Genomic DNA, 27,262 nt, shown 5'->3' with positions numbered 1-27,262 from the left:
GTCAACCTAGCAGTTCTAAAGCATGAAGTGCAAGTAGATAAATAGGTACTGCTCCGGCGGGAAGGTAAATGGCGTTTCCGTGCGCTGCTCTGGTTCGCCAGAAGCGGCTTAGTCATGCTGGCCACATGACCCAGAAGCTGTACACTGGCTCCCTTGGCCAGTAAAGTGAGATGAAAGTCGCAACCCCAGAGTCATCCACGACTGGACCTAACGGTCAGGGGTCCCTTTACCTTTACCTTCTTTAGCCCAATGGGCTAATGATTGCAGATTTTACCATTGTACCATTGTACAGTAGGCTAGTTTACACACACACACACAGAGACACACACACACACAGACACACACACACACAGGTACATAACCCCCACTGCCCTCCTAACACGCAAGATGGTGGTGATGATGATGAAGAAGATGGTGATGATAATTTATCATTTATACCCCACCCATCTGGCTGGGTTTCCCCAGCTACTCTGGGCAGTTCCCAACAGAATATTTAAATCATGGCAAAACATTAAAACATTAAAAACTTCAGGGCTGCCTTCAGATGTCATCTAAAAGTTAGATAGTTGTTTATTTCCTTGATATCTGATGGGAGGGCGTTCCACAGGGAGGGCGCCACTACCGAGAAGGCCCTCTGCCTGGTTCCCTGTGACCTCACTTCTCACAGGGAGGGAACCGCCAGAAGGCACTTGGTGCTGGACCTCAGCGTCCGGGCAGAATGATGGAGGTGGAGATGCTCCTTCAGGTATACATACTCAGAGTTCCAGGGTGCATTTCAACCAGGCAAAAACACCCAAGGAGGGTGCGGTAGAGAGGGTACAGCAGGGCCACTTGGGAGTGTGGCTGGGCAGGGTGTCTGGCTTGGGGAGAGTCCCAGGGGCCAGGTAAAGTGGCTCTGAGGGCCACATTTGGGAGTGTTGTTCGTTGATCCTCAAGTTGGTGAGGCTCATTTGACATCAGCACGAAACAGAGCCTTTAAGGTCACCAGCCCAGTCCTGTGGAATGCTCTACCAACAGAGTGGCACCCAATTTTCGTCTTACACCCCTTCTTCATGCACTGATATTAACACTTGTCAATAGGATTGATTGGTAAAGCGGGTTCCCCTTCATGGAGAGCCCGAGTTGTGGTGGGGGCTATCAGGACACCCTCCCTCCTGTTGGGTGGGATCGTTTAGATGACCAGGGCTGCAATTGGTGGATGCGAGTTGTTGGGAAGATTTGTTTGTTGCAATATTGGGGACAGCCCACTGGCTTTATATTCCGTGGGCTTTCTCTTTCCCTTCTGCTGCAAGGTTCGGATCACCCACCCACCCTCCCTTTAATTAGGCTGTTGCGTTTGACCTTGCTATGCCTGTCATGGGGTCGTCTGCTTTTGGGGCAGGGGGCCTGGTAGGAATTTTGCCATTTGGCTGATTGGCTGGTGCCACTTAGTTTTCGCCTACTGCGTAGCAATTCGTCACAACTTGTAAGGCTGCGGTTAGGCATAGGTTCATAAATTGGTTGGTGGAGGGATCACGATTGGTTGTGCTGGCCCCTCCAATGCTGTTGCTGCATGGGTGAATTCCGTTAAAGGAATCCAGGGGCTCGACATGCTTTCGTCCGTACCCCCGACAAGGGGCTAGGGCCACGCAAGAGCCCCTGGGAGCATTTGGCGGAGAGGCGAAGGGTCAGACCTCCAGCTCCACTCTCTCCCCAAAATGCTTTCCCCACACTGACTTCAGGAAGCGGGGAAGTCAGTTAGTTCTGTCTTAGAGACAGATGTCTCTATGGAACCAATGCCTAAGCAACCACTCACATTTTGTATTTAAATAAATTTGTGGCCAAAATTATGCCAAAAACCTTAAACTTAATTTCTGTGTGAAGTGTGATTTATTGGGGGGTGGGTGTATTGGGGGCCTCTACATGCAACTGATTTACCAGTTAACTTCTTGGGTAACTGCTCCCAGACTTTGGAATTCCCTTCCTAGAGAAGCTAAGTTCCTTCCTTTCCCTTCCTAGAACTGATTGTTTATATGGAAAGGGCTGGGAGTTTTTTTTGTGTGTGTGTTACTTGTATTTTTAATATATTGCTTTAATTATAGTGGTATTTAATAACTTTTTAATTATTATCCTTTCTATGACTTTAGCTTTTCTATTTTATCTGTAAGCCGCCTTGAGTCCCAGTCTGGGAAAAAGGCAGGATATAAATAAATATAATTATTATTAATATAATTATAATTATAAACCCATGCAGGCTGTCTCTTGCCACTGATTCACTGCTTGTAGGATTGTGTCCAATTCTAGCCATCCTTGGCTGTTAAGAAACCCTGCGAAAGATCCAGCAGTTACTCTATGCATGCCAAGATAACCACTAAAAGAACAATTAAAAAGTTCTTTCAGTAGCACCTTAAAGACCAACTAAGTTTTTATATTTGCATGCACACGAAAGCTCATACCAAAAGAAAAACTTAGTTGGTCTTTAAGGTGCTACTGAAGGAACTTTTTTATTTTGCTTCGACTCAGACCAACACAGCTACCTACCTGTCACTAAAAGAACAAAAGCTGGAGATTTTGGAATCCATGTTAATGGTGCCCATTTAAGAAAACAGGCAAAATTCAAAGTAGCTAATGTGCTAGTTTTGATTCTCAAAAAGCAAATAACTTTTCAAGGTAGTCTCATTGAACAGAACTCCGGCGTTATAGTCCCCCCCCCCCCGGAATACTGCCAGCCTCTGAAATTTTCCTGTTTTCTTCAGGGCAGGTACTGGGACCCTGTGGAAACTAAGCTGGTGTTATAATGCTCTGTAGAAAGAAGAAGTTTGTAGGTATGTAATTTGTTCAATATGTTTGTGCGTGTGGTATATGAAACTGTATAGCTGTCGGCAGAAGAACTGTGACTTAAATGACATATTGCCAGTGCTTTTGTCCATTTACTGTTTTTATTTCCCCCGATTTGAACTATAAAATGGCAATTTCCCTGAGTCAAAATGAGAGTACCCCTAAACATTGAGATTGACTGCATAAATGTGGTTAACATGTAACTTTGAGGTTATGCAAGTATTATTATTTTTATTGAATTTATATAGCGCCCTATACCCGGGGGGTCCCAGGGCGGCTCACACAATAAAATCAAGATATAAAATCACAAAATACACAATAAAAATAAAAGCAACAACCCAACAGACCCCCCATTTATATATTTTTTAAAAAAGGGTATCAGATGTAAATTGGATCAACCAAAGGCCTGGTTAAAAAATGAACGTTTTTGCCTGGCGCCTAAAGCTGTATAGTGAAGGCGCCTGGCAAACTTCCCCTGGAGAGCATTCCCCAGGGAGCCACTGCAGAGAAGGCCCATTCTTGTGTTGCCACCCTCTGGGCCTCTTGAGAAAGGAGGAACACAAAGAAGGGCCTAAGAAGATGATCTCAGAGTCTGAGTTGGTTCATAGGGAAAGAGGCGGTCCTTGAGGTATTGCAGTCCTGAGCCGTTTAAGGCTTTATAGGTCAATACCAGCACTTTGAATTGGGCCCATAAACTAATTGGTAGCCAGTGCGGTCTGACCAGGATCAGTGCAATATGCTCAAACCATCTTGCTCCGGTGAGCAACCTGGCCACTGAATTTTGCACCAATTGAAGTTTCCAAACCCTCTTCAGAGTAGCAGCCAAGGGGAGCCCAAGCTTATCTTAAAATGCAAATGGAAACTTCTGGGCCCATGGCAAGGAGAGGGAGAGTTCAAGCCCCCCTCCCCAAAGGCCAATGGTTGATTAGGCTTCTTCCAGTTGTTCTCTACACAACAAAAATTACAATGTTCATTGCATTAGCACAATTTGGCACAGGATCCCTGTCCGTTCAGCACCTCCTACGGGCATGTTGTATTATATAGTCTTATGCTAGAGGGAAGTGAGATCTTTTGTCTCAAGAAGACACAGCAGTGCTTAAGGAGGTAAGCAGTCCTGTGTAGGAAACTCCAGATACACAAACACAAGTAAAATGAGTGGCTCTAATAATGTCAGTTTAAAATGGAAGGCGTTTGGATAAGTAAGTGCAGAATGTTGCAGCTGAGAAGAATTTCCTACCATGAGCATGCAACAATGTTCTTACCAAACTGCCATTGGAGCCAGTTTGGAACTGGACTGGGTTTAGGGTTTTGGTATCAAACTGCAAAGTCCTAAACGTCTTGGGACCAGGTTATCTGAAGGAACACCTTCTCCTGTATAGATCTGCCCAGTCACTAATATCTCCTACCAAGGTCCTCCTGTTTGCACTGCAGCTTGTGAAAACCCTGTGAAAATTCAGGGCCGTCTTAAGCATGCCTGGCGCCCTGGCGCCGTGGTGCGACAGATCCCTCCGGCGCCCCCGCCCCATTTCCCAGCACGGCAGGCAGGTGCAGCGCGGCTGCCGCCTGCAGGGGCGGAGCCCTGCGCAACCCAGCCTGGCCGTAGGGCCGGCCCTGGGCCAGGGGGCGCTGCCCGCCCCCTGTTGCGACGCCCCTGCGCACGGCGGAGGCGGCCCCAGACCCGCGCGCCTCCGGAGAGCGGCCTGAAGCCGCTGAACAGCTGAGAGGTGCGCCTGGGGCGGCCTCCGCTGCGCCTCTCAGTGGGCGCAGCGGCGCTCCTGGTGGCCTGGCGCCCCGCGCCACCAGACCCGGGCCTAGAGACGGCCCTGTGAAAATTCTTTCATTTATATTTTATGCATTTATTTACATTTTATACATTTTTTATTTGGACAAACTAATAAGAATAAATAAATAAGAATAAAAATGTGCACTCCACCACCCAGACCATTCCATTGTAACTATCCAACCTCCCAAAATTTCAACACCTCTCGCGATGGTTTGACTCCTTTCTGTTTTAACAGTACAAATTCTCCTCAAAATCATTTCTCCTGCATATTCCCCGTCTTACCTTAATAGCACATGTTAATTTATCGGGTGGTGCTGTGGTCTAAATCACTGAGCCTAGGGCTTGCCAATCGGAAGGTCAGCGGTTCGAATCCCCATGATGGGGTGAGCTCCCATTGCTCTGTCCCAGCTCCTGCCAACCTAGCAGTTCAAAAGCACGTCAAAGTGCAAGTAGATTACCGGCAGGAAGGTAAACGGCGTTTCCGTGTGCTGCTCTGGTTTTGCCAGAAGCGGCTTAGTCATGCTGGCCACATGACCCGGAAAAACTGTCTGTGGACCAACGTCAGCTCCCTCGGCCAGTAAAGCGAGATGAGTGCCGCAACCCCAGAGTCGTTCGCAACTGGACTTAACCGTCAGGGGCCTTTACCTTTACCTTTAATTTATCATTAATCATTAATCGTTTATCATTAATAGCTATGTCCCACACCTCTTTATACCATTCTTCCATTTTGTATTCTGCTTGCCCCTTCCACTTCCTAGCTATAATAATTCGTGCTGTCAATAAATTTGTGAGCAAGTCCTTCATAGCCTGCAAACCTTCCACCCCATCAAAACTCCACTTCTGGGGACAAGGAGAAGGGCCATTTCTGTAGTGGTGTCCAGTCTGTAGGATGCTCTCCCACATCCCATAATAAGGGAGGTGCTGACTGTGATGTTGTCTCAGTGCCAACTAAAAACATGGAGGCAACATCATTGTCAGCACCTGCCTTCTAGCGAGACCATCAGTCCTGAGCATTGGGGCTGATAGGAACTGTAGACTGATTAATATAAAGGGCCCCAGGTTCCCAACTCCACTTCTGTCTCTATGACAATGGAAGGCAGGAATGGAGGGCAAAACTACAAGTAAAGAAACACTGACCAGGGTTGATGGTACCACATGGCTCCCTTGGGCAACAGCCTATTAGAGCCCAAGGCTAATGCTTTCTTTTGGCCTCAAAGCACGTTGAAGCCAGAACATCTTAAACATGGGAAAAGGTAGTGCTCAGGGTTGATGGGAGTTTTAGTCCAACCACATCTGGAGGGCGCACAGGTTAAAAGCGGTGATCATTTTGTTATAAAATTCAATATTTATTATAACATCTAAGACAATTAAATGTTTCAAAAATTATATAACTACCACTACAGTATTTATATATTCTGGCTGCGCTGAAATTATCAGCCACAAACCCAGTCCCTCGGAGGTTATTTCATCTAGACATTCATTTTCAACTTGTGAAATTATCTCCCATGTCCTTCAGACCTTTCACCGCAATGTTTCTTCCCACAAGTTTGGCAAGATGTGTGTGGTTTTTTCTTCTTCTTCCCCCACTCATAGTTTTAGCTTTCATTTCTTTACATTTCCCTTTATCGTCTCCTGGTGCACATGAGAAATGAAAACCGAAACCATTTTTGCAGAGCAATTTGAGCTTTTAAATCAGCCTTCCCAAACCAGGTGCCCTTCAGTCGCAGTGGACTACAACTCCCATCAGCGCCAGCCAGCATGGAACTGGCTGAGGTTGATGGAAGTGGCAGCCCAGCAACCGACAAAGTTATTTAAAAGGAAGGAAGAATAGGAAACAATAAAGAAAGCTGGTCTTTACAGAAACTGTAATCTGGTTTGCCTTCTTATGCTTTCATGGGTTTTAATTTTTCAGAGGAGAAGCGGAGAGTGAAAGCCAATAATCGTGAATATAATGAGAAATTTCAGTACGCAGTGAGTACAGTGTGTTTTGATAGTGGAAACATCCACCAATCAGTGGTTTCCAATTAGCTAAGTATTGCAGACCCCCCGTTTTTCAAGCTACTTTTGAAAATGTTGATATCTTTATGGGAGCTTATGTTATGTGCAGTGCTTTTTTCTTGGAGGTACGCAGGGGTATGCATACCCCTAAACATTTTGTGAGCCTTTGTACTTTTGTCCATTTGCTGTATTTATTTTCCCCAATTTGAACTATAAAATGGTGATTTTATTGAGTCAAAATGAGAGTACCCCTAAACAATTTTTTTTCCCGGAAAAAAGCACTGGTTATGTGCATGGTGCCACGGACCTTCTGAGTGGGTTACCAAGATCTCCTAGGGTCCGTGGACCACCAGTTGGGAACTGCTGCATTAATGGTTCTCTTTTTATTGGGTTTTGTAAGTGGACTGGCAAGACATTTTAAGAGTCAAGGCGTTTTTTAGATTTATTCTAATGTTATCTTATTGAAAGTCTTGTAGACCGAAGGTGAACTGCTAAGGTCAGCTAGCTTTTCTACCGAAAAAACGTTCCCCTCTTGCTGATCAAAAGCATCATAGAATTGCAGAGGTGGAAGGGACCCTGAGGATCATCTAGAACCATGGTTCCCCACGTGGGACAATTTCATTTTTAAGGGGGGGGGGAGTTCAAGATTGAGTTTTTAACAGTTACATTGGTACCTCTACTTACGAACACGATCCATCCAGGGTGCCGTTCGCACCCCGAAAAGTCCATAAGTAGAGTGTCGCTACTGCGCGTGCGCGAAGCACACAGATCACTTCTGCGCATGTGTGAAACACTTCCGGGTTTGTTGCGTTCGTAACTGAAAGTTACGTAACCAGAGCAGTACATAACTAGAGGTATGACTGTAATGGCCTTTTAGGCTTCCTGCACATGAATAGGAGTTCACTTTTGAAATAATAAGAATTATATGCCATTGGGGGGGGGCACACCAGGATTTTAGAGATGCTTAGGTGGGGCATGGCCAAAAAAAGGTTGGGAACCACTGATCTAGAATAACAGGAATATGCATCTGTCCCATACGGGGATTGAAGCTGCAATCAGCGGGAGATAACCAGGGCATGTACCACTTTCTCCAAGCCATGAATAAACTTATAAACTTCTGTCATCTCACCTCTTGCTCACTTTTTCTCTGAAGCCCCAAGTGCTGCAACATCTTTTCAAAGGGAAGTCGCTTCAAGTTTAGTAAGGCGAATGTTCACAACACTTCGGGGGGAAACCACAAACCTGGCCTCTTGGAAGTTATTTCATCTAGACGTTCATTCTCTAGATGAGAATCCTGAAAAAACGGAATCTATTCCCAGTCACAGTGTATTTTATTTATTCGCTTCTCTCTTTAAAAGTCATGTTGGCTGCCTGTGCCTGTTCCCATCAGGGGTGTGCAGTCATACTGAGCGAGAGGATGAGTGCATGAGTTAAATCCTGCTCTGTTCATCAGGATTCGATGCAGACCCCTCCTAATTCAGGAAGAGATTTTCCTTGGAATCCCCTGCTAAAATGAAGGTGGAAGGAACTTTTATCTTAGCAGCACCTTGCAAGCCCTGAAGTCCTGGCTTTGGGACCTGAAACTACTTTGCCTCTTATGTAGGGATGTGGGTGGTGCTGAAGTCTAAACCACTGAGCCTCTTGGGCTTGCTGATCGGAAGGTCAGTGGTTTGAATACCCACGATGGGGAGAGCTCCTGTTGCTTTGTCCCAGCTCCTGCCAGCCTAGCTGTTTGAAAGCACATCAGGGCAAGTAGATAAATAGGTACCACTGTGGCGGGAAGGTAAACAGCATTTCCGTGCGCTCTGGCTTCCATCGTGGTGTCCTGTTGCATCAGAAGCAGTTTAGTCATGCTGGCCACATGACCCGGAAAGCAGTCTGTGGACAAATGCCGGCTCCCTCGGCCTGAAAGCGAGATGAGCACTGCACTCATAGTCGCCTTTGACTGGACTTAACTGTCCAGGGGTCCTTTACCTATTCATTACATTTGCAGCAACCCAATATGTACAGCCCCCTCCTGCCCCACTACATGACATAGTTTGTGGCTGAGAGACACCAATGTACCCAGTAAGCTTCATCGCTGAGCGAGGATTGGAACCAAGTCCATAGAGTCTGAAGTCTGTTATGCAACACACCATACTAGGCAGCTTGTAAAAACAGTTCATGCAACATCACTACATTCCCATTAAAAGACCAGATGTCCAAAAGGAAATTAAATCACTGTGCTGACTCTGGAGACAGGGGCTACCCTGAGCACGTATAACATGTGCAGATTTCTTTGTACTATCGCTTGAGCCAATGCCAGATTTCAGTGTTTGTTCCTGACAAATCCCGAAGTGAGTCTGTAAGGCCAATTATCTGTGTACTTTGCTAGGTCTAGACATTTATTTCAGCTGCGGAAGCTTTGCGTAACTGTAAGTCCGATATAGTCTGATATATGGATATAGTCTTTTTAATTTGCTAAAAGTGCTTTTGATTATTTAGATGAGAAACAGCATCAAGATAGTATAGTCTGAAAATAGTGGTTGGGTGGATTTATTATGAGCTACTAGGGAGTAGATTTGGCTTCGGGATATATTTTCCTAATAAAATCTGTTATTGGTTACCTTTATATTCCCTTCATCTTTGACAGGTAAAGGTAAAGGTACCCCTGACCGTTAGGTCCAGTCGCGGACGACTCTGGGGTTGTGCGCTCATCTCGCTCTATAGGCCGAGGGAGCCGGAGTTTGTCCGCAGACAGCTTCCGGGTCTTGTGGCCAGCAGGACTAAGCCGCTTCTGGCGAACCAGAGCAGCGCACGGAAACGCCGTTTACCTTACCGCCGGAGCGGTACCTATTTATCTACTTGCACTGGAGTCCTTTCGAATTGCTAGGTTGGCAGGAGCTGGGACCAAACAATGGGCCACAGCGCTCGCCCAGCAGGGGTGCAGAAGGGGCGCTGAATATTGTCAGCTGCGTCCCTCCTGCCCACCTGCCTGCCTGGGCTGGGCTGCAGTGGGGAGAGAAGCGCTTCGCACTGCCAGCGAGGCCAGGCCTGAGGGAGGAGGTGGATCATGGCCGCCTCCATGATGGGCGCCCGGGAGGCGGCGGCGAAGCAGCTGCTAGGCTGGGGCTGTGCGGAGCAGAGCGCCGCTGCCAAGCTGAGCAGGGCTCGGTCTCCCCCTGCTCGCCACGCCCGTGGAGGGACAGAGCGAGGGAGACAGGCAGGCAGAGACGGGGGCAGGGGCAGGGAGGGAAGGTCACCAGCCGCCCCACCGACAGGCCTCCGGGGCAGAGCTAGCAGGGAGAACGGGAGGGCGCTGGGTGCGGGGCAGGGGATGCTGGGTGCGGGGTCCTTCCACGGCCCCGTGGGGAAGGCAGGGGTATTGCTGCAATGCGCCCTTCAGTCCATGGGGGAAGCCGGTCAATGTGGTGGTGTCATGTATATATAAGTGCATTGTTATATATGCACTTATATATACGGGGGGCGCCGGAGGGATCTTTGCACCACGGCGCCAGGTATGCTTAAGACGGCCCTGAATGGGAGCTCACCCCGTCACAGGGATTCGAACCGCCGACCTTCCGATTGGCAAGCCCTAGGCTCAGTGGTTTAGACCACAGCGCCACCTGTGTACCTCATCTTTGACAATCAGTGCAGCACATAGGCAAGGCAAGGGATAAAAGGGACAGCAGGTGGAATGTGTTTGGCTAGGATTGCTAAGATGCTGGTGCGACAAGCAATGTGCCTCTGGCCTCTTGGGACTCAGTTTTAGCACATCAAAAGCGAGAGGAATCCCTGGACTGGGCAAACAAACAGCCACTCATCCAAGGGGTTTGGGTCTAAGCGGTCTGTGCTGGCTCAACACACACAAACCCTCCAAGTGTTCCTACTTTCTTTTCTTCTTCTTCTTAAAATAATTTTTATTTGATTTTAAAAAGAAATAAATATACACAAATTCAACTGCAAATCCATAGAAAGAGACTGCTCTGAATCGCAAGACTTCTCCCCCCCATCTCTTTCGTGGGTCCTAATATCGACATTTACAACTGCATATCTTTGCGTTAGCCACGGGTTTTTTTTATCCATCTCAGTTATCCACAATTTTTGTTACCTTACAAGTGAGATTAAAATCCTGCTAATGCTTTCATCTGCTTACAGTGGTCTCCTAAATAAATTATAATTTTCCCCATTCTTTTTTTAAAAGTTCTTTTCTTCTTGGTTCCTGAGCTTTCCAGTTAACTTTGAGATTTCGGCATAGTCCATCAACTTGGTTTGCCATTCTTCCTGGGTCGGGTTTGTTTATTCTTTCCATTTCTGGGCTATTTTCCAGAGACAGTCCCAGATTTACAGAAGCCGTCCCGGTTTCTGATTTGATCCTGGGATGTCCCGCTTTTCCTTAGGATGGCCCTATTTTCATCGGAGAAATGTTGGGGGGGTCTGTGCACGGCTTGTTGTCCGGTGCCTTCTCTGAGAGCAGAGGCTTGCCAACAGGAGGAAAAGGAGGCAGCTTTAGTAAGGAAGGGTCCATCGGGAAGGGTCTGGTGATACAGGAATCAGGTTTTCTTCTGACAATTGACCTCTGGTATCTGGGGGAATGGTGCTGGACTCGTAATTAGGGATGTTGGAGAGCTCTGTCGGAAACCGAAGCAGAAATTGCCACAAATCACATGTTTGTCTGAGGTCCGGGATGGAAATCACACAAGAGAATACAAGCAGTTTCTGCTACTGTTCCTCCCCCCCCACATTTTTTAATCAAAACCACAGCAGGAGGGGGACATTTAACCCTTCCCTATCTTGCTGCAGTCTTGATACCAGCACCCTGCACTGAATTTACACCTTGGAAAAAAAGCTCTTGACCTTTATATTTAGCTGTTAAGGGGCTTTATAAATGATGATAATGATGATGATTAATGTTTATATATTATATATTTTGTAAATTTTGCATAGCTCAGTGCTTTGGCTTTTTATATGCAAAACAGTATTAAGAATAAATGAAGAATCACATTTTTATTATGTTTATCGTTAAGTCTATAGCCATTAGCCAGTTGCCAAACTTTGGTGCAGAATCATAAAAATGGTAGAGTCAGATGAGGGTCAATTTTCCGGCTTTTCTGTTTAATGTATACATTTTTTGCTCTCCCATGTTAATGCGTTTTAAATCTCCCCCACCCCCATTCTTGTGTATTTTTCAGAACAATCGCATCCAAACATCCAAGTACAACATTCTGACCTTTTTGCCCATCAACTTGTTTGAGCAGTTCAAGCGGGTTGCCAATGCCTACTTCGTGTTCCTCCTGATTTTACAGGTTATTTTCAATATCTGTTTTTATTTTAAAGGCAAATTAAATGGAAATGGTTATAAAAGAAAAAACTGTGTACAGTCGTACCTCGGCTCCCAAACGCCTTGGGTGTCGAATGTTCTGGCTCCTGAACGATTGAAAACCGGAAGTGAGTGTTCCGGTTTTCTAATGTTCTTTTGGAAGCTGAACATCCGACAGGGTTTCCGTGGCTTCCGATTGGCTGCAGGAGCTTCTTGCAGCCAATCAGAAGCTGCGCTTTGGAAGTCGAAAGTTTCAGAAGTCAAATGGACTACCGGAACGGATTCTGTTCGACTTCCAAGGTACGACTGTATATTGTTACGCGCCACCCTGATCTCTGAGTGATGAGACTCAAGAGCAGGGGTCCCCAAACTTGGGTCTCCCGCTGTTTTCGGACTACAACTCCCATCATTCCTAGCTAGTAGGACCAGTGGCCAGGGATGATGGGAATTGTAGTCCAAAAACAGCGGGAGACCCAAGTTTGGGAAACACTGCTTCAGAGGTTCCAGTTCCTTATCCAGGGTTCAGTTTGCTTGGAATGAAGGTCAGCAAAGACTGGTGTCTTCAGTACATACGGTTTTATTTACAACCTGAGGGTGGAGTGGCTTACAACATTAATACCCCAAAAGATATTGCATCTCCATTAGTCACAGCTTAGGATCCAGCACAGAACAAGACATATCTCTCTGTCCCCAGCTTCCAGCTTGCCTCTTCCATCCCACTCCCACCTCTCCCTACGCCAAGCTTTGGCCTATTGCTCTCCATCACTTACCTGTGGCTATTGCAACCTAGCTCACTCTTTTAGATGCTGATGATCCCCCAAAGGACCCGGGTATTGTAGTTTGTTAAGGGTGATGGGAATTGTAGCTCTGTGAGGGGTCAATTGTGTTCCAAGGCACCCGAGCCACAAAGTTCCCAGGAGAACAATAAATCACACTGACAGTGTATTTTGGTTTGTGGGTTCAAATAGGCCACAACTTCATTGGTTACAGATGTGAGCGGTTTGGTTTGGGCATTGGGGTGAAGACGGGCTATATCTTGACTCCTGCCCGTCTACAGGGAGTCCACTTAAGGGTAAACCACTAATAAGGGGTGCCCTATGAGTTACATCAAATAGGGGCATCCCGAGGGGTCCCCGTAGGGGCTGTGATATGGCCCTAGCTCAAAGTTGTGACGACTGCTACTAGGTAGGCGATAACCAAATGGCCGGTGACAATTTGCCAAGTGGAAAAAATTCCTACCTGGCACCAACAACATGGCAACTGACTATTGCCATAGCGAGGTCCTATCAGAGCAGGCATCCCCAACCTGCGGCCCTCCAGATGTTTTGGCCGACAACTCCCACCATCCCTAGCTAACAGGACCATGTGTCGGGGAAGATGGAAATTGTAGTCCAAAACATCTGGAGGGCCGAACTTTGGGAATGCCTGTATCAGAGTAAAGCATGAAAAGAGGGTGGGTGAGTAGGGCGATCCGGCGAAGGGGCGAGAAAGAGGGTGCCGGCTGACCATGCCACCATTAAGTGGCCCGCGGCCAAACTCACCCTGGCAGCAGATTGGCTGGGGCTGTCCCCAGCACAGATGACATGGCTGGCTGTGACGTGGGGCGGAGGGAGGCAGCGTACCTCCACCCCTACGCTGGAAAACTGTTGAGGCTCGACTGACTGGGCGCAATGCCACCCACCGGATAAAAAGTGAGCAGACCTAAAGTAACCATTATTCTTTTGGGTGTGTGGCGTGCTTTAAATGTACAGTGTGTGCTCAGGCTCACACTCTAGGTGAAACTTGACATTTCACGTGGGATTTCTATGAAACTATAGGAGGCTTTCTTAATATTACTTGCATACCTGCCAAGTTCCGGCCTGAGAAATAAGGGACTGGACCGGAAGTAGCAGACCGGAAGTAGCGCTGTCGCCATTTTGGAACTGGGCGGAGCATGCTCAGAAGCGACTTTTGATGCTGCTCTGCCCTGTTCCAAAATGGCCACCGCACCAGAAGTCACGCTGCAGCCATTTTGGAACTGGGCAAAGCAGCATCAAAAGTCGCTTCTGAGCATGCTCCGCCCAGTTCCAAAATGGCTGCCACGCCAGAATAAACCGGGGAAAAACAAAAAAATCCGTTTTTTTTGCTGGGAACAGCTGGAAAAACGGGGGTTTCCTGGGGAATACGGGAGACTTGGCAGCTATGATTACTTGTCCTCACCAAAAAAATCCTTTACTCGTTCTCTTACAGTTGATTCCAGATGTATCCTCTTTATCATGGTTTGCTACCATTGTTCCTTTAGCGCTGGTTTTAACCATTACAGCTGCCAAAGATGCCACAGACGACTACGTAAGTCTTTGCAGTAATTTACTGGTGCCCCCCTTTTTTGGTACACTATCACAAGATGGCTGCCTAAAAGATATAGCACCTCTGTATCTGTACCCTAACCATTTTATACAGATTTTGGCAGTGGGATTCACAGCAAGGTTTTGGTTTGCAATGTTATGCAGTCTTTCCCCCCTCTGTATATTTTTATTTTATTTTAAGAAGAGTTAAACATCTCAAAAACTTTCTGCTTTTGCACAAAAAATGATACTGATGAAAAAATGGTTATGACGTATCATAGAGTATGTTTCCCTCTTGACATCTTTTTAATTGTGCAGTTGTGATTATTTGTGCACCTGATGCTATCAGGGTGGTCACACACAAGCCTACTTTCAATATTGTTTCTGCAAATGTTTTGGGGCAGTCAGACTGCTTCACTTTTAGTCAGTAGATCTCTTGTAACTTCCTGCTGAAATCCTGTGTGCGTGTGTTTCAAATTACAGTTTTACAATCCCATATCCAACATACAACCTTTGTGGGTCCTATTGTTAGTCATTTCCTCCTGCATCTTTTACAATAATCCAAATCTTTTACAGCTCCATTATGTCCAAAGATTCACCATTAAACTACAAGTGTTTAATGTAACTTCTTATGCCGTAAATGTTGTGGTTTATTTTGGGCCGGCTTTTGTTGTGCTATAGCACCTCCAGGCAACACTAACATTGCAGAACAAAGTGAAGCAGAATAAATCTACCACAAAGGTACTACTGTTGTGTAAAGAACATATTGCAGAATATACCCACAATGAAATACCAGCCTGGTCCTTCCTTCCTTTTTACACAAACCCCCCACCGTGTGTGTGTGTGTGGGGGGGGCTGTGTTGGTCTTTAAAAAAAAGCGGAATACGGTAGGTTATTTGTCTCACTTCAAGGAAGGCAGTCTGTAAGGGCTTGTTCAGATAAATTCAACCGTTTTGATGGATGTAATAATGGAATAATAATAATAATAATAATAATAATAATAATAATAATAATAATAATAATAATAATATATTATTTATACCCCGCCCATCTGGCTGGATTTCCCCAGCCACTCTGGGCGGCTTCCAACAGAAAAATAAAACACAGTGATCTATTAAACATTAAAAGCCTCCCTAAACAGGGCTGCCTTCAGATGTCTTCTAATGGAATACTGAATGGTAAAGTTTTTATAAAATATGCAGGGATTTATGATATGTAAAATGAACCATGGAAAGAGAAGAAGGGAAGTCATTGATATCTTAAGGATGTAAAATGAATATTTTAAATCATAAAACAGAAAGTTAAATAAACATTATATATATAAACTGAATCTCGCAACTCAGGAAAGCAACTTAGGGTTCAACCCCTATACATTAAACCTTTAGTGGTGCTTTCATCTCAGTGAAATGAGTATTAAAGACTGTTGCTTATTCCAACAAAACACCCAGGGAGTCTTGTGGCATCTTTGAGACGAACACATTTACTGTGGCATAAGCTTTGTAGACTCAAACCACCTTTGTCAGATGCGTGAAGTGAAATCTTAGTTGGGAAAGGTATAAGGGAAAAATTATAAGGGGGCAGTAGAATGGCAAGCAGGTGCAGAATTACAGCCAGTGAAAATTGGAGTTTAAAGATGTTAATCCTTTTACCGGAGCAGGCTGGTCATAATTATGGTGATTATATATAAACTGATTATGGATCAATTAAACTTGTGGCTCCTCCATCTACTACAATAGCATGAAAGCAGACTACAGGGAAGACGCTCCCATTGTAGGGAAAGGCCATGGTTTAGTGGGGGAGCAGATGCTTTGCATGCAGAAGAAAATCCTGGGTTTGATCCTCAGCATCTCCAGACAGGGTTGCTGGAAAGTGCCTTTCTGAATACCTAGAAATACCAAAGGATAATAATAATAATAATAATAATAATAATAATAATAATAATAATAATAAATTCACTTATACCCTACCCATCTGGCTGGGTTTCCCCAGCCACCCTGGGCGGCTCCCAACAGAATATAAAAACACGATAAAGCATCAAACATTAAAAACTTCCTGAAACAGGGCTGCCTTCAGATGCCTTCTAAAAATCAGATAGTTGTTTATTTCCTTGACATCTGATGAGAGGGAGTTCCACAGGGTGGGCACCACTACCGAGAAGGCCCTCTGCCTGGTTCCCTGTAACCTCATTTCTCGCAGGGAGGGAACCGCCAGAAGGCCCTCGGCGCTGGACCTCAGTGTCCGGGCTGAATGATGGGGGTGGAGACGCTCCTTCAGGTATACTGGGTCGAGGCCGTTTGCTTTAAAGGTCAGCACCAACACTTTGAATTGTGCTCGAAAGCATACTGGGAGCCAATGTAGGTCTTTCAGGACCAGTGTTATTTGGTCCTGGTGGCCACTCCCAGTGGCCAGTCTAGCTGCCGCATTCTGGATTAGTTGCAGTTTCTGGGTCACCTTCAAAGGTAGCCCCACATAGAGCACATTGCAGTAGTCCAAGCGGGAGATAACCAGAGCATGCACTACTATGCCTAGACAGTCTGCGGGCAGGTAGGGTCTCAGCCTGGACCATATTAAGCTCAGATGGACTTATAGTCTCTAGCAGGTGTGGGTAACCTTTGGTCTTCCAGTTGTTGCTGAATTACAACTCTTAAGCCATTGGCCAAGCTTGCTGGGGCTGGTGGGAGCTGTAGTTCAGGAAGTTTCTGGGTTTGTTTGGTTTTTTGCACCAGGGTAGGAGTTCTGGGGAGATTTCTCTGGGAGTTTTTGAATGTTGTGAAACAGTTCAATGGGAGATGAAGAAACTTGAATTCTTCAGTGAATCCTCCCCGGGGCTTTGAGGATTCCATTAATAAACATACGTTACATCAAATTGAAGTGAGTTAGAGGAAACCATTAAAAGTAAAAAAATAATTGAGGACGGGGGAAAATCCTTGGTCTTTTTCTTTGCCAGAGCTTTTCCAGACAACAGTGGGTAGTGGAAGAAACACATGTTTGGTATGGTTTTTAAGAAAATTCTTAAATGTCTTTCTTTTAAAAAAGATCTTGCATCATATTCTGATCATATTTAGTGAGGTTCTAGTGCAGATGAGCAACGTGGAGCTAAAACTGAGGAAGGTGGGGTTATTTTTCTTTCACATCCACTGGCTTGACTCCAGTGGGAAACAGTTCTGTGGTTTTGCGAAATATTCTCTGGCATTGCAACAGGGCAAACCTTTGATCTTGCAAAGCAATAGAAATGAAGGCCTTGCAGTCAACAACTAAACTGGCGGCTGCTTGAGTGATTAGTGTCTCAATGGCTCATCAGCCTGCATCTGTCCATCAATTCTTACTTCTAAGAAGACTTTACATTGTGCCTGAGCAATTCTTGGTTACCTTGTGGGTCCTTTCCCCCCATTATTTCTGGAGAGGGTACATATCAGGCACCCACTAAAGGAGTCTTCTTCAGAAGAGGACCTCATCCTTCCTGAAGAGAACCATATGGAACTGGTACAGGTAAACTTTGGTCCTTCAGATCAAAGTTGGTGAGCGTTTTTTAGGATTGAAGATTAGGCCCCCGAAACAGACTACTTGCACTGGCATGTTTTTGAACTGCTAGGCTGGCAGACAACTTCCACAATCTTTGGGCCTTGGCCATGCTTGCTGAAGTTAATGGGAGCTGTAGTTAAGCAATATCTGGAGGGCCAAAAATTCCCTACACATGATACAGAGGGACAGGTGAGGTTAGGCAACAAGCCCAAGAGAGCACTGGAACATGAAGGTTTAGCATCAGGCTGTAGAGTGTTTGAGGACCAGGACATTCACAAGGAAACCAAAATACTTGTTTACCTATTGTACTACCTATGGTGCCTTAATGTATGCTTGTGAAATGTGGACCACTTATAAACGCCATCTGCAATTCCTCAAAAGATTCAATCAACAGTGTCTCCGAATAATTTTGCACATCGCTTGGGAAGACAGGCGAACTAATGCCAGTGTACTGGAAGAAGCAAAGATCACGAGTGTTGAGTGCTGATGTTCTTCAACATCAACTTCATTGGACTGGCCATGTTGTGCGGATGCCTGATTATCGCCTTCCAAAGTAACTACTCTATTCCGAACTTAAAAATGAAAAGCGTAATGCTGGTGGTCAACAAAAGAGGTTTAAAGACTCTCTCAAGGCAAATCTAAAAAAAAAAGTAGTATAAACACTGACAACTTGGAAACACTGGCCTGCGAGCGCTCCAATTGGAGAACAGCCTTCACTGTTCTTTTTTTAAAGGGATTTTCCCTTATGCTGAATAGGCTTCCTCATGAGAAAAGGGAAAACTTGGCAGCTATGACCAAAGGTGTCATGGGCTGTGAAGACGCTCGAACTCAAGACAAAAGGGAGAAACATGCTAAGAGGAAGGCACACTTGGCAAACCCTCACTGTGATCAGCTCCTGCCTGGAAACCCATGCCCCCACTGTGGAAGGACGTGTGGATCCAGAACTGGCCTCCACAGTCACTTACGGACTCACTGTTAAAACCGTGTTTATGGAAGACAATCTTATTCGGCTGCGAGGGATCGCCAAAGAAGATTCTTCTTCTTCTTCTTCTTCTTCTTCTTCTTCTTCTTCTTCTTCTTCTTCTTCTTCTTCTTCTTCTTCTTCTTCTTCTTCCTCCTCCTCCTCCTCCTCCTCCTCCTCCTCCTCCTGTAGTTAGGTACTAGAGTGCCTGTCCAAAAGCTAAGACTTCATTCAGAGTAACAAACTACACATGAGGAATCACACACACCGGGTTCTGCCCAACTTGGGGGGTGGGGCGGTGTGTGTGTGTATGACATCTCATGGCAGGAGGAGGTCCGATGGGACCCTCCACAGCCATGGGGAGGCCTGAGGGGGCCTGCTGTGACTGTGGGTAGGCCCAGTGGGTCTGTCACAGCTACAGGAGGGCCCCCAACGGGGCCGGTCACAGCTGTGGGTAGGTCCAATGGAGCCTGCCATGGCTCTGGGATATTGAGAGGTCCCGTCTCCCTCCTTGAATTTTTTTTGGGGGACCTCGTGTCCCCACCTGTTAGATGGTGCCCTTGTGAGGAGTAGTGTCCTCATGAGTAGACCTTACTCCATAGCTAGCAAAGATGCCTGGTTATAATTGTTTTCTGCATTAGGTGCCCAAATACCTTGACCTACTTTGGGTACCATGCTCCATGATAGAGGAGGCTGCCAATTTTTGCCTGGCCTCAGGCAGCAAAAAGCCTTGAACTGGCCCTGAGGATTATTGTTGCTGACGGTTGACCACAAGCTGGCCAGTTTGACCTGGCTGTATATGCAATTGTTTTAGCTGTTTTTAACATTTGTAAGTGTTTTGTATGTGTTTTTGTTATATTGCAAATTGCTTTGGGATGCCTCATGGGAAGTGATTCATAGATGAAATAAATGTGTCTAAAAGTTCAAGTTTAGAAAAGGGAAGCCGCTAGAGTTTGCCCACTCTGGAAACAGCACTTTGGGGAACAATTTTCTCCCCGATCTTTTCCCATTTAACTTCTTAAAGCTTTAAGTAGCAGCTCTGCAATATATCACGAGGGCAAAAGCCTCTAATTTTCAGGATGGTCCCTAAATTGCGGGACTCCTTTACCACAGAAGTGCATCTGCCATCTTCCTTGTACAAATTCTGCCATATGCTGAAGACATACCTTTTTTGGGTATGGGGAAGAATTTACAGTATATTGTTCTGCTTCGTTTGGAAAGGGTATATGCATTTTAGAATTGTAATGCTGTTATCTGTGTTTTTAACCCTGTTTTCTATTCCTTTATCCGACCCTGGTATCTTATGGTGAAGTGTGGATAAGAGATATTGTAGATAAATAAACAGATAAAGAAATATGCCGTGCAGCTCCTAATTTTGTGCTCCTGAGCTATGGGCTTTCCCGGCATTCTTTCCTTGATGTCGCTTCCTCACTTCAACCCTCAGTCTCGCTCATCAAAACAGCAATGTGGAAATCTGCAAATGGAACCCCTAGCTAAGTCCATTTTACTTTCCTGTTCCAAGCAACTTGTTTACATTCTGGCTGGAACCGAATTGCAGAGTACTGTGTGTGTGTGTGTACCACACTTACCTGGGCATTTACAGGCCTGTTTTTTCTTCTTCCTCCTTTTAACCCTTTGCAGTTTCGCCACAAAAGTGACAACCAGGTGAACAACCGGCAGGCTGAAGTACTCATTGATGGCAAGTAAGAAGCACGCCTTTATAATTTTCTGCATGCAATATACAGTATACAGTTACGGAAATCACTAGGCATTTGCCAAAATGCAGAATCCTGACGCTGAAGTATTAAAACGGGGGGGGGGGGGAGCTGCACATTGCCTTCCAGTCTTTTCTGCCCTCAGCCGCAACTTCTTTCCCTAGGCACGTACCAACCTGTTATAAGAAAAACTGCTCCCTTTCCCTTATGGGGTATTCCAGAGCCCATATAGAGTCCTTAAGTGGGTTCCCTGTTGGTAGAAGAAAGTAACAGAGGCCAACCAGAGTAGAAGCAAAGCTGCTAGTAAGCCTGATCTTTATTCAAGGAACTGTTGCAACAGGGTCCCCACTCACCACACACAGGAGGGAGGAGAACCCTGAACAATGGTGCACAAGCACCAAGACTTTTGAAATTGCCCACCCTCTAGCCCAAGACCACCACCCCCAAACAGCATACAAACACGACAGAGGGAGGTGGTCTACAGCAGAAATCCTGCCTGCCAGGATACCTGATAATGGTCACTGATTACATTACCTGGGCAGTCTGGCTATTCTTTTGTGATGGTAAATACTTTAGTTCCTGAATGCAGGTCACAGGGTCACCCTATTCAAGAGCTTCCTGCAGCCAATTGGAAGCCACGGAAGCCCCACCGGACTTCCGGCTTCCAAAAATAGTTTGCAAACTGGAACACTCACTTCTGGGGTTGCAGTGGTTCAGGAGCCAAAACATTCGACTGCTAAGGCGTTTGTCAACCAAGGTACAACTGTATACCCATGGCTAAATTGGATGATGGTCTGTAGTGATAGAATTCTGGATTATACCAGTACAAAATGCAGGGCTTACCTATGTAAAAACAAACACAGATCCCTAAAAGCCAAAGATAAAAATTAGAACATCACTGTGGAGGATATGCTAGAACTTTTTCCCTGATATGCTAGCTTTCTACATGCATGGAGCTTTTGCTATATGGTAGCATTCTAATATGTGACTCTACCCCAGTGATACAGTGACATCACTTTCAGCCTTTTAGCTTTCAACAAAGACACATTCTCACAGTTCAGTTGAATGTTGGAATACAATGTTGAGTGTTGAAATCATGAGCGATATACATACACATGTTAATCAGCCTAAAGAATATTAACACCAAATGTGTGGGTAAATGACAAACCGAGGGGCGGCCAAAGATTCCCTTTCAGAACTCTACTCAAGAACGCCTTGGCAATTGGTGCCACAGTAAATATCATCATGTTTTTATTAGTGACACATGCAAGTCACACATGGAGCAATAATGAGAAGCAGTCCGTTCGTAACTTTTTAATGTTGTCATAACTGCAATTATATCTTATGCATCATACAAGTGAAATTTGAAGTAAATGGGATGCATGCTGGGGAGATCATTATGAACAATCTTCTTTCTTGTACTTTTCCTTCTTTGGGAATAGAAAATATCTCCCTGCAAGTTGACAAATGACATTATGCACAACTTTTTTTATGAGCAATGGGCAACTTTATTAGCCTGAGAAATCTGTGAAAGGCAAGCGGCTTGACCCACTTTTATTCTGTAGTGAGCTATGAGGATTATTTCCTATTTAGCTTAGCCATGGCGTAGCCTGGCTGGTTCTGTACGTCCACAACAGGTGTGGGGCATCCGTGGCTCTCTGCCTTGTTGAACTACAACTCCCATCATCCCTGGCCATGCTTGCTGTGGTTGATGGGAGTTGTAGTTCAGAGACCTCTGGAGGACCAAAGATTCCCCACACCTGATCTACAGGCGTGTAAATCTCTGTGCATTTGTACGGTGCTAACGGGTCTCCTTTGCAGTGTGTCTGCTTGTAGCTGGTGACACCAAAATTTCTGCACATTTTTTCTGCTCCTCTATGCTTTGTGAAGCTAACATAGAAGTGAGGAATGTTGATCCCAGAGATGATCTTTCTTTAAACTGAACTCTAAGCTTCTATTTTAGGTTGTTTTGAATAGAATGTTTAGCAATAAACATCATTTTCTGAGATTTCATTTGTTTGAAATGGGATTTAAGATTGTAAATATAGCATTAACATACTGCAGCTGTAACAAACACAGATTCTTTTTTTTATTTTTAAGAATCTGTTAATGGCTGTGATGATCCACTATATCCACTATACTTCATTGTGCAATGTCTAATATGCTTTCTGGCAGCAAAGTTTTTCAAAGATCGTCAGAGTATGGGTGAATTAAGGCACGGCCTTTTTTAGGTGTACACTTAATTTTGTGTTGATAGTACACTTAAAGATGTCATGTGTGAATGAGAACATTATGAATGTGAAATCCCTATATGAGTTTGACCAAACTACGGGAGGCAGTGGAAGACAGGAGTGCCTGGCGTGCTCTGGTCCATGGGGTCACGAAGAGTCGGACACGACTAAACGACTACACAACAACAACAATGCTCATAAATGCAGCCATGATTGGCTACACTCCCCTGTCAACTGTCAACTCAGCTGCAAATCTGTAATTCCTGCCATGAAATGTGAAAAGTTTTCAGATTACACAAGCCCCCGCCCCCCAAAAGGAACTTATTGGAGCTTTCCTGGGTATAGAAAATGGCCCTGTTTTCTTGGTCACTTTTGGCACAGCAAGGTAAATAGCAAGGAGAATTGACTCATTGGCATTTTTTCAGACATTCATTTTCTTTTATTTATGTATTACGATACTACCCTCTCAATCATATTCTCAAGATGGTTTGCAAAATGAATAAAACAATTAACATCATTATTAAAAAATTAAGCTAAAAGCCACAAAATTATAAAAGCAGCAAGAAGCAAACATAACAATCTTGTTCTATTAGACTATTATGTTGCTGTGCTCCCTGTCTGTCTGTTGCCATAACATTAAATCACAGTTTCCTGCTATATCTGAACTGGGAAACCATGGTTTGGTATTTTACCACAAACCCGTATATCAATCAAACCAGGATGTGATTTTCGTTTCATAGTCAGCAGTTTATTAGGCAGATATCACTATTCTCCCCCCCCCACACTTTTAAAACATCTTTATTGAAAGTTCAAAAAGTACAAAATTATATGTGCACTAAAAATGGTGAAGCGTAAATAAAAGAGAGAAAAAGAGAAACAGAACCCATGCAGAAGGGAAAATAAAGGGGGAGGGGGAGGACACACAAAACTGTGTATTTTACAAGGTTGTTATTGTACTTCACCAGATTTTAACCTATTACAGTATTTGTAAGAAAGGATTCCAAATGTCATTGAATTTGTCCATGGCAAGTCTGCATTTATATGCAAGTTGTTCATATGTTGTGAGTTTGTATAAGTCTTCAATCCAATTGTGGAAGCATAGCTGCCAAGTTTTCCCTTTTCTTGTGAGGAAGCCTATTCAGCATAAGGGAAAATCCCTTAAAAAAAGGGATAACTTGGCAGCTATGTGTGGAAGGGAGCCACATTTTTATTTTTCCAATTCATCAGTATCAGTCTTTTTGCTGTGGTAAGGGCACGGAGGGTCCACTTGTATTGTCCTTTGGTAAGGTTCTGTTGTGACGTGGGGTTTGTGATTTCAGCTCTCTTGACATAACATGCTGGAGACAGTTCTCTAGTAACAGCTCTTTATTAAAGTGAACAAGACTGACTCTGAGGGCAGGAAGGCTACATTTATAGGGACAGGGAACTAGCTAGAAAGGGATACATTTTGAAGGGAACAATATCGGGCAATCACAGTGCTGCCTTTTGGAGGAAACCAATAAGACAGAGGATCCAAATACAGCAGCTTAAATGAACCAATAGTAGCTGTACCCTCTGGAACCAAAAGGCAGTTACTTTATCCTAATGCAAATACAGACAACAATAATACAGATATAAAATCCTTTGACTCAATACACAACAGGTTCCATGTGCTGGGCATATCCTGGTAATTCAAGAGGATAGTTTGCTCTGTAAATATAGGGTTGTTCTGTACAGTTCTGTTGATAGTTTCAGTTACCTTCTGCCAAAACTCTTTAAATATAGGCAGAGATCATCACTCTTTGCAATAGGATGAAATATTCTTGTGATAGCATCATTGGCAGGTAAGACTAATAAACAAAACAACCTCAAAGTACTCATGGCCCAAGAGTCACTAGAAAACAAGAGTCCTCTAGCTCAAGACGTGTTTTCAAGAATTCAGGACTTCAAAAACACTAGCACAGAACAATATTACTCCCTACGGAAGGGAATTCTCTGACCAGGCCTGGTACCAATACACAAGGCTACATTAGTTTAGCCTTCAGAAGTCCCAGGTGAACCTTTTACCCAATCATCCTGGGCTAGAGAAGGTCAAGAGAGAGCACACTGTTTGTAGAGTCTCTAAAAAACAACAGCCCTACTGCAGCACACCAATATCATGTTGAGTGTTACTACAAAACAAACTCACTGTACTTCCAAACATCACTGGAACTTTTATTTGTTTTATATGCACTTGGTATGCATCCTACGTTTGGGGGTGTGTGGAGGGGTGATTATTGATGTTTTGAGCTGATTCCTCCATACACTTGCTTTCCCTCCTTGAAGCACTTCCCCAACGGGAAAGAAACTTATCACCAAACGAATGAATGAATTGATTTATTACGGTAACAGACCAGAGATGTTACCACCAAGTTTCTTCACAGGCTGTATTTGGAGAGCCCAGTTTCTTGTATCCAAGCGTAAGATGAAAACCTGTTCCTTGATCTCGGAAACCATCGTGCAAAATTTGGTTGCAATAAGTTTCGGAAGAAGTGTCAAAATGCAATTAGAAATCAAAGAACTTTCCACAATCTATAGTAGATTTAAGCTGCAGTACAGCTAAAAGTTTACCTTGGAGCAAAGATCATTGACTGTTTCCTCTCTACCTGTATGTCATTAACCTTTTTCCTTCTATGAAAATGGTTAAGCCTGCTGCTGTCCTCCTTCAGAGCCTGGCTACCATAGCCATGGGGTTTTCACTGTTTTAAGTTTGTATGAAATAATGTGTTTGATCTACTGTACACCATACATTTTGATATCTGGGAATTGTAGTCTACTGAACTTACAGAGCTACAGTTCTAACGCCCTTAACAAATTACTGTTTCCAGGATTCGTTTGGGGAGCAGTGGGAGCAGAGATGTGCTTTAAATGTGCTTTGAAAGTATGTTGTGTGCATAGTCATAATCAATCCTGGATGCCTATTTTCTTTAAACTGTTTGCTTCGTGTTGCACACACAGCTGTTTAGATGCCAGGAACTAGGCTATGTGTCTGCTGCCACTAATACCGTTTTCTGCACTGGGTGAGATAAAATGCAGAAGAGAATAGGCATGGAAGAATAGGGGCATTCTGGCTCTAGATGAAAATGCTGCCGTTGAAAACTTTCCAGGACAACATGTACTTGGATTGAAATAAAAGCGAAAGTCTGATGTATAAGCCAAATGACCGGGCCAATCGCCTTCTAAATCTGGCCTACAGAATGTGTCCTTTTATTTAAAATGTATCCCTGGGTTATTTGTGGGGCATAGGAATTCGTTTGCCCCCCCTATAGTCCGGTCCCCCACAAGGTCTGAGGGACGGTGGACCGGCCCACGGCTGAAAAAGGTTGCTGACCCCTGGTGTCATGGAGCATTTCGCATGGTTGTATAAATATGTACCGGTAAGCTGCTTTTCTAGCTGCTTTTCTATAGAACAAGTGGATTAAAAGAACAAACAAACTAAAAATAAATGACCCTGATCACCTTTTTATAGAGTAACCCACATCATGAAATTTATTGTAGTCACTTACCAATACAGTAGTACCTCCGGTTACGTAACCCTCTGGCAGGGCCAGCTCTAAGGCAAGGCTGGGTGGTGCAATGCGCCAGGCCGCTGGGCCGCCAGGGGGCGCCACGTTGCTGTGCCCGCGGCAGCCGTGCTGCACCCGCCAGACAACCGCGCTGTGAAGCGGGGGGGGGGGCCTGCCGGAGGGATCTGCGCACCACGGTGCCAGGGCGCCAGATACGCTTAAGACGGCCCTGCCCTCTGGTTACGTAAACTCTGGGATCCAAGGTACAGAGGTACCACTGTATACAGGTGCCAAGATGCATGCTATTTAATGCTATATCATCTTAATTAAAAAGAAAATTCAATAGGCTGATGATATAAGGTGGCTTGGTTTTTTTCATGTAGTACTTTTGTATCCTGCCTTTCCCCCATCACAGGAACATGGGAAGCTCCCTAATACCAAGTCAGACACTGGTGCACCTAGCTCAATATTGCACCTGTCCAGGGTTTCAGACAGGGGCCTTTCACAGCCTTAGCTGGAGATGTCGGGGATTGAAACTGGGACCTTTTGTATGCAGAGCACCCGCTCAAGTCAGTAAGTGTCAGGCTTCCTCCCCCCTTTAGCAGTAGATAAGGATAACAAAGCAAAAGGAGCCTCTTACCAGTTAGAAATTTAAACGATCACAGCGAGAGAACAAAGAATCCGTTCCTGGGAATGAAGATGCTCCCAATTAAGGGTTCTGCCCACTTCCTCCCTACTGCATCTTGCAACCTGATCTCGCTACCACTGTGCTTTCTGTGCTGCCACCTTATCTGTTTTCCTTGACCTTGGCCTGAGTGGATGGACGCTTTCTCTCTCCCGGTGTTTCTTCTCCTAGCTGCTCCCCATCCAGTATTTCCTAGCTTCTGCCTTCTGAACTATGTCCCTCTGCAAACCACTGTTCCAAATCTATACAGTGGTACCTCTAGATAAGTACCTGATCCGTTCTGGGGTGCCATTCGCGCCCTGAAAAGTATGTATCGTGTGGTGCTTCCGTGCACGCGTGAAGCGCACAGGACGCTTCTGTGCGTGGGGGGGAGGGCGGAACCTGGAAGTAAACACTTCCGGGT

At 45.0% G+C, this 27,262-nt stretch overlaps 1 protein-coding gene across 1 annotated transcript in view; it reads left to right on the top strand.

The window, feature by feature from the left end:
- The window catches only part of ATP8B4 (ATPase phospholipid transporting 8B4 (putative)), a 110,382-nt gene that overhangs the window by 12,925 nt on the left and 70,195 nt on the right, over positions 1 to 27,262 (top strand). The window contains exons 3-7 of the mRNA XM_088657239.1: positions 2,736 to 2,804; positions 6,513 to 6,571; positions 11,770 to 11,883; positions 14,127 to 14,225; positions 20,346 to 20,407. Of these exons, the coding sequence (XP_088513365.1) occupies positions 2,777 to 2,804; positions 6,513 to 6,571; positions 11,770 to 11,883; positions 14,127 to 14,225; positions 20,346 to 20,407 (362 nt within the window). The 5' untranslated portion in view covers positions 2,736 to 2,776. The remainder of the gene's footprint in view (positions 1 to 2,735; positions 2,805 to 6,512; positions 6,572 to 11,769; positions 11,884 to 14,126; positions 14,226 to 20,345; positions 20,408 to 27,262) is intronic.

This window comes from Zootoca vivipara, chromosome 13, assembly GCF_965207765.1.
Source record: "Zootoca vivipara chromosome 13, rZooViv2.hap1.1, whole genome shotgun sequence".
Lineage (NCBI taxonomy): Eukaryota > Metazoa > Chordata > Lepidosauria > Squamata > Lacertidae > Zootoca > Zootoca vivipara.
Note: the sequence above shows the minus strand (reverse complement) of the source record. Positions and strands in the feature narration are given on the sequence as shown.